General features: G+C 47.2%; 3 protein-coding genes across 3 annotated transcripts; 1 reads left to right on the forward strand and 2 right to left on the reverse strand.

Annotated features, from left to right (window-relative positions):
- The first annotated feature begins 3397 nt into the window (after positions 1-3397).
- Positions 3398-8581, forward strand: LOC6587483 (stearoyl-CoA desaturase 5). The gene is made up of 5 exons (XM_026987600.1): positions 3398-3683; positions 6508-6793; positions 6863-7199; positions 7269-7615; positions 7700-8581. Exons 2-5 carry the CDS (start codon positions 6508-6510, stop codon positions 7954-7956), a joined length of 1227 nt encoding a protein of 408 aa, XP_026843401.1. The 5' UTR covers positions 3398-3683; the 3' UTR covers positions 7957-8581.
- A 418-nt stretch (positions 8582-8999) lies between these two features.
- LOC6587507 lies at positions 9000-10014 on the reverse strand. The gene is made up of 2 exons (XM_002013996.1): positions 9507-10014; positions 9000-9454 (listed from the first exon to the last, which is right to left on the reverse strand). The coding sequence occupies exons 1-2, from the start codon at positions 10012-10014 to the stop codon at positions 9000-9002; spliced, it is 963 nt and encodes a 320-aa protein (XP_002014032.1).
- A 1502-nt stretch (positions 10015-11516) lies between these two features.
- LOC6587556 lies at positions 11517-12126 on the reverse strand. The gene is made up of 2 exons (XM_002013997.2): positions 12012-12126; positions 11517-11944 (listed from the first exon to the last, which is right to left on the reverse strand). The coding sequence occupies exons 1-2, from the start codon at positions 12124-12126 to the stop codon at positions 11655-11657; spliced, it is 405 nt and encodes a 134-aa protein (XP_002014033.1). The 3' UTR covers positions 11517-11654.
- Positions 12127-12244: the final 118 nt, after the last annotated feature.

Below are 12244 nucleotides of genomic sequence, written 5' to 3' on the forward strand. Positions count from 1 at the left end.
GGCCAAAAGGTTAGGGCCATGCTTGGTTAGCCAGCAGGCCACAGGCAGTGATACAGCCAGCAAAACTGCTCAAGACGCTCACACTCGTAGTCGCAGTCCCACTCGCACTTAATTGTGTAATTGTGGTTATTCAAGAACCCCCCAAGAACACGGCGTGGCCTTGACAGCAGCACTCAGACACGACACACAGATCCCTGTCCCATTCCGAGATGCCACTGCCACTTTGCAAGTCATGTGTGTCATTTTAGCCGCAGAGTCTCAATGACAGCCGTTTAGCCAACTGTTTTTTCTCACAATTACACAGATGCAATTTTCGAAGAAGATATCGGATTGAGATGCATTCTGGCCCTTGGCTGTTCATTTTTGAAAACTGCAGCGCACAGTGGGAAGCAACTCAGAGATCGGGCAATATCGGAGCCAAGATGGGAGGACTGCCTTTCCTTCTTTCCTCCTCTTCGAACCTCTTACTCAATATGGAAACAAATATAAATAAACCAAATAACCACACAGAGTGCACTTTTGTTTTTATTTTCTTCGCTATATGTGACTTTTAGTACAGGAAATATTACCACAAACGTTAAATTTCCGCGAAAATTAGAGGGGTTTTCCTTTTGCAAATACCATCTATGAGTACATAATAGTGTATATTTGTATGTATACATAATACAGTATAGTATAACTACACCGAAACTATCATTATAAACATAATTAATTCCTTATTGTCTATAATATTTGTTGATCCTGCATCATATTTCGAAGTTGGTATAAATATTGTATCAATAGCTGATGGGATTGAAGCATTGCCGTCTGGTTTTCTTAAGAACAAATACATATTTACGTTAGCAAAATTTGTATTCAAGTCTAATGTATTCAATATTTGCCTCTGTTAATGGCAATTCTATTGGATGAAGCTCACGTACACTTTTATTTAGTACGGCAACCCGTTCGTCAAAATGCCACTCATGCTTGAAGCTGAATCGGACTCGGAAATGAGTTAAATTAAATTATAAATTATAACAATTAATCGCACTGATTTCTCGCGATGAATGGCACCTTTTTTGGAGGGTGTGTAGTCTACGATTAAAACGTTCCCATTCAGCAAATGGCTCGACGGATATTGTAGCTTTATGACTCTTTAGTGGGCACGTGTTGAAAATAAACTCTCGTATTATGTTGATTGATATTGAAAGTAATTAAGTCCGCACACTCACGTCGTATTCGGTGTCTAGTGCGTTTACAGTCTACTTTGTTTTTCTTTTTGGAAAACGTGATATAGAACAGGTTTCGTCTTTTCCTGTGATAGTGTTAGGATCTCATTTCAGGATATATTTCTCATGAGTATGCTACAAAAATTATATCCCATATATAAGGATACAGTCAAATCCAAACATCGAACAGCTCCCAGGGGCTCTTTATGCCACCCATCTCTATTTTTTGTATGGAAATTCCCAATTAGGAACCAACTAAAGTATTTTATACCACAGTTCCATTCGAACATGATGATGATTCCACTGAGATTCAGACGCTCAAACGTGACTGCAAATTTTCAGTTAATTGGAAAAAAAAAACCAAGATTTTCTGTTTTTTAGCCGTGAACTCATATCCCAAAAATCATATTATATCTGATGGTTAAAATTTTTCGTAAAATTTATAAAATTCCGATCTATTTCGAAACAATTTGCAACATTTTTTAACTTTTATGCCAAAAAAATCGATTTTTAATATTAAATTGTACAAATCCCGAAATTATATTAGCGAATAGCACTCAAGGCGTAGAATCCGTTCTCGTATGGAAAATTTGCACAACGAATCAATGTCTTTCGTATGATTCGGCGAATGTGTCCGAATTTAAACTATTGGAACAGGTTATCCTTCCTGAACGATCGGGAGTTTGTATTTGTATATTTAAAACTGGTCACAATAAAAAAAAATCCCCTTGACTTCGGGGTTGGTGATTCAGCCACAATGCAATGATGCATGATGGCCCGGTTTGACCTTCAGCTATGTTGCCACAAGTGGCCACCATGTGAAGCCTTCGCCGCGAGGTTTTTGACATCGCAGAGTCTGAGCTGGTGTCACAGCTGGAGTTGGAGCTGGTGTTGGTGTCGTTGTCTTTCGGCGGACAGATGGCAAACAATTTTAGTTGCCGCCACTAAACAAAATTAGACACAACTCATTTCAACTTTACGCTGGGTGTGAAAACCCAATATTCGTCAGAGACAACAGTAACAAACTGTAAACATATGTACATATTTTCGGGTCGCTGGGGCAAGGCACAGGTCTTGCGGTATGGTATGCGGTAATGGCTGTTTGTCCAGAGGCCTCTGAGAACCGAGCTGAGTCGCGTAAGCCAATTATTGGCCCATTTTAATCATATATGTGTGTCAGCTTGGCTTCGCTAGCCAAATATTGGTGCGGACTAAACAGCAATTAAAATTTGGCCATGCGACAGGAAAGGAGGAAAATAAAGCCATTTAGAATCTGTGATGGTGATGATGAGCTTTGGACGTCAGGGTGGATCATCGGTGAATATGCATGGAGCATAGAGCATGGAGCACGGCAAGGCCAAAGTGGCAAACTGGTTAAACTGTTTGGCGTTTGGCGTTTGGCATCTGACATACATCGCGTAATATATGGCCCAGATCCGGAGTGAATTAAGAACATTAACATTATATAATGCGGATAACAAGTTTTCGAGCATACAGTAGACTTCATTAGTAAGCGGTACGAAAAAGAAATCACCGCCGAAACGCGAAAGACGTGCTCGCTTGACCGATAGTTTGATCTGCTTGACCCGCGACTGCGTTGGGCCAGTACGAAAGGCGTTCGAAAGGCTGGCCAAAAGTTGCAGGGCAGGTTCGTGTGAGATCTTCTCGGGGCTGCGGGTCGACGTGAACTTGTCCAAATCTGCGCAATCGCGCGCTCACTGGCGGTATTTCCCCTTTCCTGGTGGAAAGTGTAAGTGATCTGGAAACCGCAACTAGATTATTCTCGTTCTTCGCTGATCTCTCATCCCCACACGCACACTTGTCCCAGAGCCACGCGCCGCTCATCACAAAACACAAACGCACACACACACACACACACACGAACACACGCACATGCTGAAGCATAGGCGACCCCGGCCCCGTCTTAACGATCGATCGATCCGATCGTCACAGCCCAAGAATCGCCGACGATTCGCAGCCGCCGACGCCGCCGCAGCAACAGCAACAGCAGCAGAGCAGCAGCAGCAGCAGCAAAGTGGAGCCGCCGTGGAGCGAGGTGAAGCAGAGAGACGGCTTTAAATTTCGGTGTTGGAAAACATTTGAGACACTGTATCCGAGTGCTCTCTCAGCTCAGCGCGTCTAACACTCGGCTGTGCGAATTCTTTAACCTAGGCGCTTAAAAAGCACTGCCACTCGATCCGTACCCTCATACGCCGTGCATTCATCGCGCCTCGTGGACGTGCCGTGGTTGTGTGGCCAAAAGAAGCTGACAAATTTAAAAAACCCCTCAATCCGAACGAGCCTGAATATCCTTAGATACTGGATACGAAACGAACTTTTGTGTGCCCTGTGAATTTCGGTGTTGTGCCCATTCGAACGGTTCTAAACGAAACTAACCAAATAGTTTCTTGTGCGTGAATTTTGTATCCGTTTTATCTTGGATTTTCCCTAGCTGTTGCTACACAATCCTTAAAGGTGAGTGTGAGGGCTAAAATCGGTTAGGAATGCTGAAGAACATTTCTTGAAAAACTCTCCCACCTGACACTGATGGTCTCGACTCTTGATTACGCTTTGCGGAAGTCAATCGAGTCAGGAAACCAAATCGAAACTATCATAAAAGTTTAAGCCGAATTTCAACAGAAACCCGCTTGCCAAAGCATCAAAACCAAAACCACTTCAAAAGACAATCGTGCGATGTGATTCATCTATAGGAAATCGCATTCAGCAGAGCAGTAAAAAGTATTTATGAAAGAACCATTTCGGATATTAGATTTGGATAGGTGCTTACGCAAATCCAAATTTTAAAGATCCAAACACACTCTGAGTAATACCCCAGCAGAAGCAGAAACAATGTGCCGCCGCCTCACGTACTCCTCATAATACAATAATTATGCTACCCTTAAAAAGTCCGAATGGAACTGTCTAGATAGACAGAATTCCACGGCTTGGGCGATGATCAAGGCGACAAAATCGAGGGGACATTGTTTCTATGGGAGAATCCCAATCCCCCGAATCTCTTTGGCGCACGCGCTAATTGCGAATGCGGCAGAAGTAACCAAGAATGAATATGGATGCCACGCATAATGCGAACTGTGCACGGCTATCGGCTATATGCAGCTATAAGCATATTAAAGCTCCCCTCCGCATATAGAACAGTGACCAGGCCAAAGTCACGTTCCCAATCCCCAGTCTAAGTCTGAGTCCGGCTCTGGCTCTGACTCCGAGTCCGATTCTGAGTCCCAATGATTCGATTTTGATATGCGGCAGGCGTCGTGTGTTGCGTGCGCTGAGCGAATCGATCAATGGAAGCTCTCCCAGTATCAATCACTAGAGCCACTGTAGAGCCACAGTAGAGCCACGCCACAGTGCCGTATTAGATTTGAGTTTTGAGTCAGGTTCCGTAGCTATTCACATTTGTATTATATTTATTACTATTGCTTTCGTCTCTGGCTCTGTCTCCCTCGATGTCTGCTTGTCTGTTTGTCCGCTATGACGTGGTTCGGGCCACCGACACCGACCAGCCAAACTTCGTTCCAAGACATGTTGGAGTCAGCACACCCTGAAAAGATTGCGACAAGAATCGAGAACTCCGAGCCCAAAGTCAAAGTTAAGCCGAAAGCTCAAGGCAAAAACCTAAACCCCCAGAACTTGTTGCCGCCGAACAAGAAACTTGGTCGTCGGAGACTCTGGAGAACCCGAAACAAAAGCAGTTCTATACATAAATTTATCGCGGTTACTTAACTATGCTAATATTCCGGTAAGGATGATTGAACGTCGTGCCTGATCCGAGCCAAAGTTAAATATAATACGAAGCGGATTCTGTCACTCGGGCTCGTGTGGCCCGTGGCATAACTAGTTTACTTTTGGGTGCGCGTGGCTTCTGCATGAAATTATCCGTGTCTCGCCTCGACAAGTCCCGGTATCCCTCAATGGATTGATAACGAAATCGAATTACAGTACTCATCGCATCGACTTGTAGTCAGTTTTTATTCTGATGCTAATTAGCTGTAAAAAGTGTTTAATGCCAGAGAAGGACGCACGGCCCGAGCCCGCACCTTTCCACCAAACTTGAACTGAGAGGCAGCGGCCCCAGTCAGAGCCAGAGCCGTCGGCGAATAAATTCAAGGCACACGACTTGACATTGAACCATGACAACAAGTTAATGGCTCGAAATCTACGCGCACAGCTCGAAAGCCGCTGCCAATAAGAATACTTTTGTTTGAATCAATAAAAACATGCACAGGCTGGGAGGTCAACCGGTTGTCTATTCTAGAGATTCTAGAGGAGGTGAAGATCAGCCATTTAGGCAGCTGGCAACTGGAACTGGCTTCACTGCTGTTCGAGTGTCCGAAAGATACAAAAATTGAAGGCCTAGATAATGCCAGGCTTGCAAATTACTGCCTTTGCAGTTGGTGTGTTGGCTCGCAAACTCAAAGTGCACAATCCTATGCACAATCCGAATCATTGTGCAGTTTTGGTATCAACGAACCCTCAAGGCGGTTGGGCCATGCTTTGCTTGAACCCTGCGACACGCGCCCGTTCATGAATTAATTCGCCGCCTCATAAAGTCCAATGAAATTCAAATGTGCCTTCGTCGTTAGACTACCTCAATCGCTTATGATTTAGGAACGCCTAAGTTCCAAGGCTCTATTTTCCTAGAACTTTCAACTTTGTTTTCGAAAAGTTTCCCTTTATGCGCAGCGAACAGAAGCTTCGACTAGGGTAAAAGTACAGTTTCTATGAATATTGGAAGGCTCTGGATTTCAATAGAACAAACCGATTGATAGAGGAAAACATTTTTAAAGAATGGATATGCAAATAAATTAGTCGTCGTGTACAACATCACATTATTGATGGTTTTTGGGGGGGATTTTTTGGTTGAGTTTTGATTTTTCGGAATTCTCTTTGCGTTTCCGGCTTGCTATCTTTGTATCAGCTTCGAGTATCATTGAAGCTTGGAGCTGGCTAACGGCGAAGGTCGCGCTGCTCAGGCAGCTGCTCTGCTCTGCTCCGGCAGTCACCTCAATCTCAATATGGTCCATAATTAGTCGTGTGGTGTGGTGTACTGCAGCTGGGGATGCCTTTTATGTGGAAGTGCTGGAGGAGCCTGTCTCGCATACCAAATGAGGGGTGATGTGTAGCAGCACCCACCGCCCGACAGAGTGATTTGCATCTCTAAGGTGCACAGATTGAGACGACAAAGACGGCCCGGCCCGGTTGACAGGCCATAAATCAGGAAGCAACCTGTGGGAATGCCAATACTAATGGGTGCGTGCTCTCCGTTTCGATCGTTTTGCAGATGACGCCCAACATAATAGGCAGCACCTTCATACTGGCCGAGACGGCCATTGCTGACGGCAACAACAACAAGGTGGCCGCCGCTCCCGCTTCCTCAGCCACGACCCCGAAGGCCGTGAAACAAGCGCCCGCCAAGAAGTCGGAGCCCGTGGCTGAGACTGAGAAGAAGCCCTTCCAAATGGAGATTGTTTGGCGCAACGTGGGCCTCTTCATCGTCCTCCACTCGATGGCTCTGTACGGTCTCTACCTGGTCTTTGCCGAGAGCGCCTACATGGAGCTCTTACCCGGTGAGTACAACCAGGATCGCGCTATAGGCTTGTGGGACATTTACTGATTTCTGCTGATTTCGTTCGCAGTGTACGCGACCATGTTCCTGGGCGGTCTGGGCATCACGGCCGGCGTCCACCGTCTGTGGTCGCACAAGGCCTACAAGGCCAAGCTGCCGCTGCGCATCTTCCTTATGCTGTGCCAGTCCCTGGCCTTCCAGAACAGCATCTGGGAGTGGACCCGTGACCACCGTGTGCACCACAAGTTCACCGACACACACGCCGATCCCCACAACTCCCGACGCGGCTTCTTCTTCGCCCACATGGGCTGGCTGATGTGCAAGAAGCACCCGGACGTGACCAGCAAGGGCAAACAGATCTCGATGGCCGATATTGAGGAGGATCCCGTGGTGATTTTCCAGAAGAAGTAAGCTCCTCCCTTCAGACCTTCAGATCGCCACGAATTTTTTGCTAAAAAATCTGCGGTCCTTTCCAGATTCTACTTTGTTGTTATGCCCATCTGCTGCTTCGTGGTGCCCATGATATTCCCCTACTACTTTATGGGCAGCTCGCTGCGCGTCTGCTTCTTCACCTGCTCCATGCTCCGTTTCTGTCTGTCGCTGCACTTCACCTGGCTGGTGAACAGCGCCGCCCACTTCTACGGCATGAAGGCCTACGACGTGAATGTGAGTGCGAGGAACAACAAGTTGGTGTCGACCCTCACCATCGGCGAGGGATGGCACAACTACCACCACGTCTTCCCCTGGGACTACAAGGCAGCCGAGCTGGGAACCTACAGCTTCAACTGGACCACTGCCTTCATTGACGTGATGGCAAAAATCGGTACGGTCTCTAACCCACCCCCCCAATGAAGGACAGACGTTTCAATAATGCCGCTCTGTTCTCTGTTCCCTTCTCCATCCACAGGTCAGGCCTATGATCTGAAGTTCGTCTCGCAGGAGATGGTGTACAAGCGGGCGCTGCGCACTGGCGACGGCTCGCACATTGCCGCCCTGATGGATGCCAACAACAACAATGCCATCCCCACCAGCGAGCTGGTGGCCCATCTGGACCACGAGAAGGAAGAGCACGCCATCTGGGGCTGGGACGACAATGACATCAGCGAGGAGGACCGAAAGAGCGCCTCCGTTGTGAACAAGGAGTCCGACTGCAAGCGAGACTAGGCAGGGAGGGCCCCATCGAGTGGGTCAGCAGTTACCAATCCTAACTAAGCGAACTAACGAACAAATTTCTTGTTTCACAATCGGGTCTGCAGTATTTAATAGTAGCAAATAATGGCTCTGCTCCATACTGCCTACTCATAAGTGGTGTCTGTTAATACGAGTTTGGGGAAGGAAGTCCGAGCAGCGGAGCGACGGGAGGCGAGGCGCAGACCCGATTGCAAATTTTGAAGGGTTCCACAAGAAACGTTTTACAAATCAATGGCTTCAATTCCAAATACAACCAAGAAGAAAACTATTCGAGATTAGTCAAAGCTACATGTGCAAAGCAACAAATTGTTAACAAAATCTGCACGTTTATTAATTTTTTACACAACCTTATCTCGCACTTGTCGTTCAAGGCTGAACGCATCTGCCACCCTCTCTCTATCTCTATACCTACATATAAATAATTGTATATTTACGCAAGAGGTTCTAGAATTAAGTGTACCTACTAAGCTCTACTCTAAGCATCGACTTTTATGCGTGTGTACATTGTGTTAGTCATAAAGGTCCCAACTGTACATTTCAATCCAACAATTGTTGCGAAACTCTACAAACAAAATTATATAAAACTTACAAAAAATCATCAATTGTGTTTCTTTTCGATGTTCAGCATTTCAGCATTTGAATAGATTGATTGAAAGGCAAAAAGATTGCGAAAGCATTGATCAAATGGCCAAGGATGTTTTGAACAATCACAAACTATAATGAAATATACCTAATTTGTTCTGTAGAACAATCCTACAAATGGGACCCATACCATCAAATGGTATTCTATAATAAGGTTGTGCGTATCTAAAGTGGTGGCAATGCATTTTTATATGATCAAATGAATCCTTTCCTCCCAGACCGTGGATACTGCCACCCACCCATATAATTGAAGTTTCCGCGTTTTTTTAATGAGTTTCTGATCTGGAAAAATGAAGCCATAACACAAGAGACAGTCTTTATTGGGAAAGTGACAAGTGTGAAAGGTGAAAGGTTAGCGTTCACTGATGAAAGAGCTAACTGTAGCTGATGTGCTGCTGCTCCTCGTGGGTGTTGAACTGGGTGCGAGCGGCATAGAGCAGGGCGGCCAAGAAGGCGCCATTGTTCATCACCAGCGACATAATGGTGGCCATCTTGAGGGCAGGCAGGATGAAGGGCAGCAGGCTGCCCAGCAGGACGATGGGAAAGATCAGCATGGGAACGGCCACCTGCATCATGGTCACCTTATTGGAGTTCTTTTTGTGCTTCCGCTTTCTCAAGAGTCCGCCGCCGATCCCGCCACCATCTTCGGCACCGCCACCGCCGCCGCCCAGGAGCCCCTGCTGCTTGGAGTCGCCCTCCGCCTCCGGCTCGTAGTTCTCCACGCTGCCGCTGTTGCCGCCCACTCCGCCAATCGAGGGAATGTTCATAAGATTCAGCTCAAGCTCCTCCGTTTCGCGTCGTCTGGCACGTCCCACGCGGGATTTGCCAGCTGCAAGCGAAGGATCGTCATTCAGCTGACAGGACTTCGGTTTAATACTCACCCTTTTTCAGGGAGAACTTTAGCTTGTTGTCCTTGCTGGGGACTATCTTGACCAGCATGCCGGACAGGAAGTGTAGCTTGAGATCGCGGTGCTTGAAAAAGCGCTGGAAGTTCACGACCAGCCGCTGATTCAGCTCCTTCTCCGACATCTGCTGGTACTTCTGCGAAATGAGGCTACCCATCTGGGTCTCCTCGCCGAAGAACTGGTCGAGGAAGTCCCTGGTCAGGTTGCCCGAGCTGGCCATCTGGCGTCGCTCCTCCATCTTTTGCAGCACATACAGCTTGGTGCAGTGCAGCATGCTGGACTCCCGCAGACACTCGTAGATTCGCATTGGAATCGACGCCCTAAAGTATGACACACTATTCGCCGAGTGCGCCCGGGGCTCCGACGGGTTCGAGTCTTCGCTAGCCTCTGCCAGATTCTGGGCCGACGCACGATCGAGGCTCAGCAAAAGGCAGAGTCCGAAAAGGACTCGCAAGGCTCTGGTGCTGGTTGAGGTGGCGTGCATTTTTCAAAGTACTATTCGTTTTTCCAATGACAATTGCTCGGTACACAACACAACTGCACCTCAGCAGTGACAGTGCAGAACTGAAATCATTGCCGCGCTCGGACCACCAGCAATCCTTGGCTGGACCAGCCAGTACCCCATCGCAGTGATTTCTTGGCCGCTTTCCTCTGGCCAACTGGTTTCGGCTCGCCAACGCTCCACTGACGCTCAGATTTAGTTTAGCGGGTCAAGCTGCGGTTGCACTTGCAGTTGCTTATATCGCTGTCGCTCTCCACTTGCCTTGCCGTGCCTTGCCTTGCCCCATTTGCCTGACTTATGGCCGGCCAATCCGTTTGTTTACCGCCGAACTTCTTGGCCTAGTCAAAACATATCCATTCACACCTGGCTAAATCACCCATTTCACTGATCTCCGCTCCCATTTGTTCTCTCGCTCAGCGGCAATTCGGCTGCGAAGTGGTGGCACTTGTCTCATGTATCAGCCAGGCTAACTGTGTCACCGGTGCGTCAGCAAGTAAGAGTAACCCCCTTCTCTTTCAGTAGTGATGCTGTCTGCGCATTAGAAATTTTCATACCCTATCTAACAGAGGAATATCTGAGTGATAAGATAATAAGGATATCGAGAGCACATTTGCTATTATTGTACCCTAAAATCTGCTTTATTGACCATACAGTGGTTTAGTTTAGTTTTCAACACACCAGATGATTTTTACGATCCATTTCAAATATCCGTTATACATAATATCGGCTAGATGTTTGGAATGTGTAACCTTTTCTTTTCTAATTGAAACAGATATTCTTTTGCGATACTGAAATAATCATGAACCATTCGAAACATCTAAGAGTTATTTCAGGCTTCAATAAATAAAGGATTGAACTGTTTGAAAAAGGAAATCGGGTGTGTAAGAACTCAAACATTCTGCTTATGGAAGAATTTTTAAATATTCAAGCTATCCATAATTAGTAAGGGTATCCAACCGACTGTGAAGTCACCCAAATGCTTTACTTCGGTGACAGAGTGCAAAATTGTTAAATTGGCGTATAAAGTGGAACAATTGAAGCCGGATTCGAGATGATGATTGAGAGGCTGGATGGATAGAAAAGTGATGCGTTTTCAATTAAGTGACTACTTATCAAGTGAGAGTCTAATTAATTAATCGTTGGCCATAATGAGACATGAGTGATATTCATCATATATTCAAGGAGAAATCCATCCCCAGCTAGACGGGTGGGTATGACCCATTTCTATCGCTGTGGCTTCGGGAGTGGGACTTTGCTTTCTTTCAACGTCTGTGTGGGCGAGCACGTCGCAGTGTCCAAGTCGGGAACTGGCACTACGGAAGGGCAGTTAAAAGAACCGTAAATCAGCGACGCCCTCTGCTGCATACCCAATGAGGCGGAGGCGGGGCGGAGATTTCACTTTCCATGGGAAGGGGCAGAGGCACAGACACAGGCACAATCAAATGAAATCAATACTTTCCATTCTTTACTTGTTGTAATAAATAAATAATTTAAACTAGTCTTAAATTATTATTTGGTTGCATGCTCGCTGAGATTGAGGTAAAACATGGCCTGCTACCAGCTCGCTTTCTCGTCCTGATCTCGATCTTTGGCCCCATTCGAGCGCCGTATGGATCCCATCTCTACCACTCCTTCTCCAGCCAGACGGGCTGCTGGGTGTGCGAGTGCGAGTAGACGACGGGCACTGGAGCCGCCACGGGTGCGGCAGCATAGGCGGCTGCCTGGACCGGCAGGGCTCGCGACAGCATCTGTCCGATGGCCAGCACCAGCAGGATGACGCCCACTCCCAGTCCCTTCATGGAGACGACCGTCAGGGCCGCCAGCAGGGTGGTGATCACGCCCACCACGAAGGCTCCGGGCACAAGAGCGAAGCTGATGCGGCGCAGGAAATGGTGGCCGAACGTGCGGCTCTCTGCAAGAAGAACAAACTGGTTAGCTACTGTAGATATGGCTGTAGAGTCCCTTCCTTCTGAACTGACCAGCAACATCCGAGTCGGAGTCCGAGCTATTGGCGGGCTGCTGCTGGCCCAACACCACGTTAAAGGCCAGGCATAGGCACACGATGGCGAACACAGTTTTCTGGATGGCGGCCATTTCGAGTTCTTTCGTTGATGTTCGTTTAGTCCTTCGATTCGGGAATCTGGTAATCCGTTGGGCTCTGCTCAGCTCTGCACAGTTCTGGCACCGGACGACTATTGAATGCATGGCCCAC

This window comes from Drosophila persimilis, unplaced genomic scaffold, assembly GCF_003286085.1.
Source record: "Drosophila persimilis strain 14011-0111.01,24,50 unplaced genomic scaffold, DperRS2 tig00000000-arrow-pilon, whole genome shotgun sequence".
Lineage (NCBI taxonomy): Eukaryota > Metazoa > Arthropoda > Insecta > Diptera > Drosophilidae > Drosophila > Drosophila persimilis.